This window comes from Trichomonascus vanleenenianus, assembly GCF_965637985.1.
Source record: "Trichomonascus vanleenenianus strain CLIB 3782 genome assembly, contig: TRVA0_102S, whole genome shotgun sequence".
Lineage (NCBI taxonomy): Eukaryota > Fungi > Ascomycota > Dipodascomycetes > Dipodascales > Trichomonascaceae > Blastobotrys > Blastobotrys vanleenenianus.
This window is the reverse complement of record NW_027481786.1, coordinates 1-9438: the sequence shown is the minus strand read 5'-3', so window position 1 is coordinate 9438 and position 9438 is coordinate 1. Positions and strand designations below refer to the sequence as shown.

Here is a 9438-nt window from a genome sequence, read left to right as displayed (position 1 = left end):
CTGCTGCCGATCGAACGAGAGACGGTGTTGCCACCTGGATATGGTCGTAGCTGACTGCGTTAGCCCGGAATCGAACCGGGGGCTCATCGATGGCAACGATGAATTTTACCACTAAACCACTAACGCCGATGCTTCGAGCCGGATTTGAACCGACGATCTCGTCATTACTAGTGACGCGCCTTACCAACTTGGCCATCGAAGCTTCTGTTATGACGTCACTTGTCTTAGAATTCCTGATTCGGAAATTTCTGTCGATCGAGCCGCGTGCGGCTTGTGAGGCTCAAGCGGCATAGCCGCGTAAGCCGCATTTAGCCAAAACATGAGCCTAGCTACTGTTGAGTTCATGGAGGTAACTAAACCCCTCCTAAGCCATTGGAGGGTTTTTTCATACGGATATCGATTTTTTCTGCTCTTTAAATGAAGAAATTTGGAATCAAAGCGCCTACAAAAGTCATGCATAATTTGCTTAGTTTTATCAAGACACCGTATAATGTCGCATTTAGCATATCAAGAATTTAAAGACTGCAAATTTGGTAGAAACTTCGACCCTCTATTTTGTTGAGGTATGGCGGTTCGGTGAGTGACCGAAGTGAAACGGTTCGGAGAATAGCCGAGCTGCGGAGTTGGAACATCGGCGATGAAGCGAAGGAGAACCACACGGGTGGCATGAAAGATAAATTAAGGGAAGTTCCCATGGTTGGAGAAGTAAGCAAATAGACAGTAATGCAGGAACTCATCGGGGACCAAGTCTCTGACATACAACCAGTAGCTGCGACGGGAATGGACAAGGATCCATTCATTTAACATATTTCCCACCTCAAAATCTGGATAATATCCAGTTTCTTACCAGGTACAGTGTAGCACCAAACGGTGTTGAAAATGAAGACTGCTGGAATTACAATAGATATAGACACAAGGTTTTAATTGGCTGTCAAAAGACTTTATTGCCAGTTATAGAACATAGATCTGCCTTGGTAAGGATAGCGACTACCGTTAGTATAATATCACGTCATAAGAGCGAGCATATCATGAACTAGTTCGTCCTAACTCGATGACTATGACAATACTTTGGTACCCAATTAATTACGAAATTCCGATCCTTACCACTCATTCTATTCATTCATTTGGAGAAAGCAGTTCATGAGTGAATGCACCAATGACGTACAGTATACGCCTACAGTGTACATAGTTAACTATTTTAGTTTGGCTTTGAGAATATAAAGCATAAAGCCTGGATTTATTGTACTGGCAATTAACGATACCATATTTTGGACCTTCAGTTTTTGAAACCTCGCGATGTTACCAGAGGATGTCATTCATGAGTACCAATGTTGCTGTCATTATAGTACATGCGCGTCCAGCCAATTGCCCTAGTTAAAGAACCGTGAGATTATTCTTTGAACTACAGTAGTGCTAACCTAATTGGATCAAGTGCTTACCTAAAAGGGTTAGATCAATACCCTAATACAGTAATAAAATTAAGACAACCCCTTACAAACACTTCACTAACAATTGTGTACCTACATGCCTATAGCACCTTATTCATGAATGCGTAATAGTAGTCGGACCCGTGAGCGCACCTAATCGAGTTGGACGATATACCAAGTTGTACCTCGATTGCGTCATGTCACAGCATCTGGCTCTATTACGCAGGAGTAACATTATATCCGTCCCTGCGACAATGGTTGACAACATCAGCTCATAGAGATTGCATGGGAGATAACAGTTAGTTTTCTCGCAATTCATTAATAACGTACGACCGGGTACTACGCCGTGTTTCGAATACAGGCTACACATCATACTAAGACAATAAACTACTGTAGTCGAATTACACCAAATATACAGTTGTCGTTCTCGACCTTATCCGAAGTCCGACACGATGGAAGTGCGGCTCAAACATGCATAATGACGAGGGTCAATATTCAAAAGAATAATGAAGTTCTTAGGCGGTACACTTGTCGGAAGATGCCTATGCTGTGTGAGACTATCGGAAAATTTTTCGCTGTAGGTCTCAGACCGGTCACACACCTACACGCTTACAATGCCGGTAGGTCACCGAAGGAAGCCTCCTTCCGATGGCGTACCGTTCGCAAGGCTGCGCATGTTTCAGCAATTGGGCCCTTTCTACTGGCTCGTGCTGTACTTTAACTGCGAACATTCTGTACCTGTTTGTTTAAGTATGTTGCAAACCTATTACACTTTGTACCTGTATCATAGTACGATTGGGGCCCAGCAAATGTCTGAGAAAATCTAGGACCGAAGGGTGCGGAACCGAACGATAGCCGCCACCCGAGTGGTTAGCCCTGCAAGTTTGTTGGGTGATACCGGGTAGGCGGAAGCAGTAATCTTGGTACCGCCGACTGCAGAGCACAGATTTGCTGCGGCGTAGAACTGGGACCGCTCCACTCAAACTATCACCTTTTCAGGCAGTGGTTGGGTAAAGCCTAAGGCAACGTCTCCACCATGAAAAGGGGTAGCTTGCGTAGGCTGGAGGGGCAGCCAATCAATATAAAAATACCAGCCTGTGACTTGGATTTGCCTTCCCATATTTCCTGGATTTTTTACAATTCACATCTAGCGTGATTTGGAAGTCAAGGAGGCTGTAATCTGTGTGCATATCAGAATCATCATCTCACATCTCATCGTCCTATAAGACCCTGCCGGTTGACTACCTGCTTGTATCGGCAATTATCCGTAGTATTTTACGCCTTTCCAGAACGTCATAGCTTTCGAGATCTTACGGCGCTACGTGCGGTTGCTTGTATCGAAGTGATAACAGCGTGAGACAGTTACACTGTGAGAACTGATTCACCTTCCTAGCTTGGTCCTTTTCAAAGTGATATCATCGACAATCTCATCCCTGCAAGACTCGGAAGAGAGAAAAAAAACAATATCTTATCTGAGAATATAAAAGAGGGCGTGGATCCACTGCTATTTTGAAATCATCACTAAAAGCTTATTGATCAAGAAAGATTCTGCCTTCCCAAAGAAAACATAAAAATGCAGCCAGTTACTCAAACCGTTAAGCTCACCTGGAAGACCAAGGTCCCAGTTACTGCCGTTGGCATTGTCGGATCCTTCTTTGCCGCGCGATATTTCTTCTACCGACCGGTCCACAAGCGATTCCCAGGCGACAAGGCCGTTTCTGTCGAGCGATCCGGTGGTGGCATCTAAGTCCACTGACTTCGCTATCGAACTTGACTTCACCATGCATGTTACACGTCAAATGATTTGCGTGAATCGAGAGCCGCAGCTTACTTTGGGCTCATTATTTATTGAAAGAACGATTGCATTGTGGCCAGATATCTGGCTGAAACTACCTTAACTATACATTTATAGCTTATTTTACGTCTAAATGTTATGCATTTGATTGAAATTAAGAATGATCTGCAAGGACGTAGTTTTTAAACAGGAGCATCTCACAGTAGTCTTGATATGGTTGATTGATTTCTACGACATTTTATATTGCATACTCAGTCACAGTCAATTAACTGCCGATATTGGTATAAAAAAATGTTAAATAGCTAAGCTTCTAAACATGGACATATTACAGACAGTAGGCTTGGTTTGGTTGAAATACCGATAATTTCCACGGCATATGGTACATGATATTTGTATACTCAGTCACAACCACATATTAACTAACCGATATTGAATAGCGCAACAACAATAGCAACATCAATTCATAAAAATTATTCAAAGTTTACTAATTAATAAAAACGTCTAATTCAGTTCAGTCCAGTATCATCAGTTTCGGCAGTGGCCTCAGTGGCACCAGTAGCCTCATGAATCTTCTCCGAGTGAACAGCGTGCAGGCCGAGCTTCTCAATGTCAGCGCCGGTTCTGACAGTCTTAGTAAGGTTAGTATGAGTAGCAGAGATTTCGGCATAGGCCTTTTCGGCATCCCAGTTCCATGGAGTGTCGGCAGAGAAGAGCCACTCAATCTCCTCAAGGGTTCGGTCAGCGGTCTCTGGGTAGAAGCAGTAGACCATGGCGATAGCGACAAAGTTAACGGCACCGAAGATGTAGAAAGTTCGCTCTCGGATAGATGCGAACATGACTGGGTTGAGCAGCATGAGCCAGCCGTTACCAATAGACCAACCAATGACACCCCAGGCAGCACCCTTGGCTCGGATCTGCACTGGCCAGATCTCGTTTTGGTAGAGCCATGGCACAACAAGCCAGGTGGCACCAAAGACGGAGGTGAAGACGAAGACAAACGCGGCACTCGCGGAACCATAGTTTGGATTGCCAGTGACCTCGGCGGCCTTGGAGAAGCCACCCACCAAGAACATGGCGATACCCTGGCCAACGGCGCCCCAGTAGGAGGTGAATCGTCGACCCCATCGGTCGATGGTGAACACGGCTATCAGGGTCGAGAACATGTAGAAAATGTTGTTAAGACCACTGAGCCAGCCGGCTTTCTGAGTGTCGAAACCGGCCTGGCGGAAAATGGTTGGCTGGTAGACGGTTACCGAGGCGATACCGATCCACTCCTGGACAATCTGGAACCAAATGACCAGCTGGACTCGTCGCGACACGTGGATCTTGCCCTGGGACTTGAAGAACATGGCAAAGTAGGAGGTCTCGATATTCGTGTGCTCCTCCTCGACACTATTCTTAATATCCTGCAGCTCGGCCATGGCTCGCGGGTCGTTGATGTCACCGTCACTTCGCAATCGGGCCAAGACCTCCAGCGCCTCGTCGTCTCGGTCCTTGCTAGCCAGCCATCGCGGAGACTCGGGCATGAAGTTGATGAGAATGGCAAGTAGGATGAGCGGAACAAGCTGGAACGCAATTGGGAATCGCCATCGGATGACTGAGTCACCCTGGTTGATGTACGAGAGACCGTATTCGAGCCAGTAAGCGACGACGACACCGAAAATGTTCAGGGTGAACTCGAACGCGATGGCCAGACCCCGGACCGTGAAGTCAGAGGTCTCGGCAGACCAGACTGGCACAATGACATTAAGATGACCAGTACCGATACCGTTAATGACTCGGGCGCAGAGCATCCAGGCTAGATTCTGGGAAGCGGCCTGGAGGGCAGCACCCAGCATGACCCAGACACAGGCAATTCGTACGCAGTTGACTCGGCCCCATTTGTCACCGACAACACCGCCCATAACGGCGCCAATGAGAGTACCCAGGTAATAGATGGCGACAATACCACCCAGCTTGGTTGGGTTGGTGACGTTAACGCTCCACATGTTGCCATTCTCAGGGCTCGGGGGGATGGTCTCGCCGAGTCCCATGACTCGAACGTAATCTGGGGTATTGTTCACACCCGACATCATGCCCTGGTCATATCCAAAGAAGAAGATGGACAGACAGCACACGAAGTTGATCATATAGATCAACGTTTTTCCCTTTAGATTTTTCATCATGGTGATCTAATTCTCTATTATCCAGGAGGGAAGAAGACCTTTTGAGAAAGAGTAACGAAAAAAAAAAAACCCTGGACATTTGGCGCTTTTATATTGCCCAGGAAAAGCTATTTGCAGTACTCCGCATCTCTATTTTTCATGGGCAACTTGCCGGTTTTGCATAATACGGTGCTGAATGGTCATAGCGGGGTACTTCAAAAGCAACCCCGCCACCCCTCTTACTTAGTTTGTCAAGACCCGGCCCACCGTTACGGCAGCAAACCCCGACTCCCATTGGCCCAGCATTTTAGCTAGCACTACGCTGGCAGCGCAGAGCAAAGCCCAATGGACCAGCTTTTCGGCTACTTCTAGTCGATATTTGCTAAGAATACCCCAGGTCATAGCTCGTGTGGGGGAACTCCAAAAAAAAGTTGGCCGCCACGGGTATCCTAGGCCGAAAGGAAGGAAGACACGACTCTCGTGCAAGCTGCATGCCCAGGCTGAATTATGTGTCTTGCGAAACGAAACCAGGCAACAGAAAAAAAAAACCGGCTTTCCTAAACAGGCAGAATATGACTGATCATTGTGATTCCGCTCAGTCGTATCCGCTCTCCAAATAACAGAATACCTTGCTCAGTCTCGGGAATGACGATTACTCTCTCGGATGATGGATTTATTATTGTCAATGGAAGGAGGAGGGATGTATTGGCCGGCTGGTGAAAAAAAATAAAAAACGTACCCCGCCATACGTGTCCCACCATTGCCCAGTTTTTTTTGCCCTTTGCAGCATATATCATGACTCGACCTCCACCGATCCGGGTATAGAGCAGTTTACTCGGCTAAGCTCGGTCTCAACGAGAAACTCCAGCCAGAAAAGCGCTTCAGGTGCAGCACACGACTGCAAGAATGGCGGAATCGTTACCATCTGTTGGTGGGATGAGCGTTCCGCTGTCTCGGAAAAATAGACGGAAAAATACGACGTGGGAGCGTTATTCAATACATCCGGAACATTGAAATATTTCACTGGGCAGGCAGGATCGACGCTGCACAAGCAGCGAGACGTGCGCACGCATGCAGTCCTTCTTGTATTCTTCTCGGAAAATCAAAACCGTTTGAACATTATTAGTAAAGAACGCAAAAGGACGAGTTTTTTTTGGATATATGCGGAGCAACTGGTGGATTGTTCTGCTGTTGTTGATCATCTCTCGATGTGGGGCCGAGAGTCAGACCGTTCTCACCAACGTTGATGGTGATCCGCTTATAGGTGACATCAGAATCGTAGATGGATGGCCTATTGTGGATTTGGAGTATGCCAGATACAATGGGACGTATAATGAGACTTCTGGAATTGTCTCCTTCCGTGGAGTACATTATGCGCGTAATCCAACGGGCGAGTTGCGGTGGAGACCTCCATCCCCCATGGGCGACGAGCCTTTATCGGGAGTGATACCTGCTCATATCAATGGATTCGTATGCCCCCAGGCGACCCCGAAAAGCATGGGTGGCCCTACACTTCACCAGAATAGCAGCGAGGACTGTCTTGTGCTCAATATCCTCATCCCGGCCTCAGCAAAGCATCGACAATTGCCCGTCTTGGTCCAGATCCACGGAGGCGGCTACGCCCAGTGGCATCTGGACGAAGGAGATGGACTCGTACACATGGCGGCTGGAGAAATGATCTATGTCTCGCTGCAGTATCGCCTCGGGATGTTTGGATTCCTGGCCGGGGAAGAGGTGCGGCAAGGAGGGGTGCAGAATGCAGGTCTGCTCGATCAGCAGGCTGCGCTGCAATGGATCCAGAGGCACATTACGCGTTTCGGCGGAGACCCTAATCAGGTCACTATCTGGGGAGGGTCGGCCGGCGGGGGTAGCGTGACGTCGCACTTGATTGCTTATGGCGCTGAGAAGCCTTCGGGGCTGTTCAGCCGAGCAATTGTCGAGTTCCCTTGGTGGCAGCCGCTCATGGACGAATATGCCCAAAAAGTTCAATATGAAACGGTTTTGGGGTTGGCCAATTGCACGACCCTCGACTGTCTACGCAGCCGCCCTGAGTCTGAGCTTATCCGGGTCAATGCCGACTCACAGGAGGTTGCGTACCCCTCGCCGGGCTACGGCTATGGCGTGTACAATTACGGCCCAGTCGTAGACGGCAATCTGATCCGCGACCTGCCTTCTGAGGCATTTAGAAGCGGCCGGTTCCACCATGTGCCGCTTCTCGTTGACAGGGCGGGGCTCGAAGGGTTCATTTTCTCCAATGCCAGCATCACAACTGAGGAAGAGCAGATCATTGACGCTCGTTACCTCTTTCCTAACTCTGATGATGCGTTCTTTGAGCAGCTGTTTCGGCTATATCCCCACAACCAGTTTGCCTCAGCGTTCTGGCAGCGCCAGACGTGGTTTGGCGACTTCATCATCAATTGCCCTACGTACTACATTGCCAAAGCAGCGAGTAAGTTCGCTCCCGTCTACAAACTCAGTTTCGATACTGGTACCCGTGTCCACGGCGCAACGGGTCCGTTTCTGAACTCTGGCGACATTGCGTACCCAGGTGCCGATCCTGTGATGACGAGGATCATGGGCAAATACTGGATAAGCTTTGTACTCACTGGTGATCCTAATGCCTTGCGTGAAGGGCGGGCCATATTCTGGCGGCCTTATGGCGTCGAGCAAGAAGTACTCGAAATCTCAGACTTTGGAATGAAAATCAAAACCGACGACGACAATTCGAAGCGCTGTATGTTCTTCCACAGTCACAGCTCTATCATTAGAAACTAAAAAACTAACAGTGTATTTTACAAGGTGTATATTTGCCTCAATTTTTAATGCTTAATGATCTTTATTGACGTGTCTTGCATGTTGCAATTTTGCCGACATACGTCAGGTATTTTTTCTCCGATATATCCGTGTGTGGGGCATTTGGACCCCTGGAAGGGCTGTCTTTACATTTCTAGCTCGGAAAGTGCCGAGCTCATGCTGTTTTTCTGCACGAAAAAAAATGGGCAGGAGTGACCCATTGTGAGACAGTGGGCACTGTGGTGGGAGGAAGAGGGGTACATGTATTATCATCTTTTGTTATACGGTAATACTTATACGGTAATACCGGTACTCGTTTTTGCTTTTCCAGTATTTGGTATGCGTTTATACTGTAGTACCAGTAATAACGATCTTAATTATTTGATATAAACCGTTACCTCCGCGATCGTTTAAATCAAGGATTGACAATTAAGATTGTATTTGTGAAATTTCATAGTATATATTGTGGAGTAAGTCTTACTTGACCACTTTTGACTATAACTCTGCAGTTGCTACATTATCACTGATTGATACCCAATATGGTAATAATGACTAAGGTGATACATAGTTAGAACGAAAGACAGCGACAACCCATTGGCCAGCACGACGTTTTGAAAGTGCAAACAGTCTAGAGTATGTGCGAAGAGCTTGGCTTCGCAAGCTCAAATGATGAAGAAACGTTGGACGATGCTAAAGCCCTGCTGTATGCTTGTTGTCATAATTCCACCATTTGGAATGCATCCGTACTTCCCTGGTTCTGATAACTGCCGTACCAGGCAAAACCAGGAATGCCTCTCTATCAACATGAACTAGCGCCTATGCTTGAAACTGTTTTATCATATCAATTGTTGCTATTTGAAGGTAGTAACACGAAATATAATGGTGCAACATACGTATACTTACGAATTAAAGAAGCTCATTGCACCTTACATATATAATTACCGCTACAACTAACGTTACCGCTAGCATATGTATACTGCCATATTTGAATTGCGCAGGGTCTTCTTCAACAAGTTCTTACATACGGTAGTAATAATAAGTACTTATAATAAGGGAGTGATCTGTGTCCAATCCTTGGAGATTGAAGATAAGCTAACTGTTGGAAGACAAATATCAATTATAAAGTATATCTGACCCTAATATATACGAAAGTGTTGGAACCTGAAAGTACACAATGTTAGCTTCCCACAAGACAAAGTTGTCTAGGTTGCGAACAGGGTACGCAGAATATCAGAACGTAATAAGAATAACAGCACTTCAAAGAGTAGATGGGCAAGTG

At 46.8% G+C, this 9438-nt stretch overlaps 2 protein-coding genes and 2 non-coding genes across 4 annotated transcripts; 1 reads left to right on the top strand and 3 right to left on the bottom strand.

Annotated features, from left to right (window-relative positions):
• Positions 1–55: 55 nt before the first annotated feature.
• On the bottom strand, positions 56–126 carry tRNA-Gly(GCC). Its single transcript has one exon. It is a non-coding gene; the product is annotated as a tRNA-Gly (tRNA).
• Positions 127–129: 3 nt separating this feature from the next.
• On the bottom strand, positions 130–202 carry tRNA-Thr(AGT). The gene has a single exon. It is a non-coding gene; the product is annotated as a tRNA-Thr (tRNA).
• Positions 203–3728: 3526 nt separating this feature from the next.
• TRVA0_102S00122 (uncharacterized protein) lies at positions 3729–5351 on the bottom strand (the record flags this gene model as incomplete). Its single annotated transcript, XM_076687961.1, has 1 exon — positions 3729–5351. The coding sequence occupies one exon, from the start codon at positions 5349–5351 to the stop codon at positions 3729–3731; it is 1623 nt and encodes a 540-aa protein (XP_076537807.1).
• A 1434-nt stretch (positions 5352–6785) lies between these two features.
• Positions 6786–8141, top strand: TRVA0_102S00100 (uncharacterized protein; the record flags this gene model as incomplete). Its single annotated transcript, XM_076687960.1, has 1 exon — positions 6786–8141. One exon carries the CDS (start codon positions 6786–6788, stop codon positions 8139–8141), a length of 1356 nt encoding a protein of 451 aa, XP_076537806.1.
• Positions 8142–9438: the final 1297 nt, after the last annotated feature.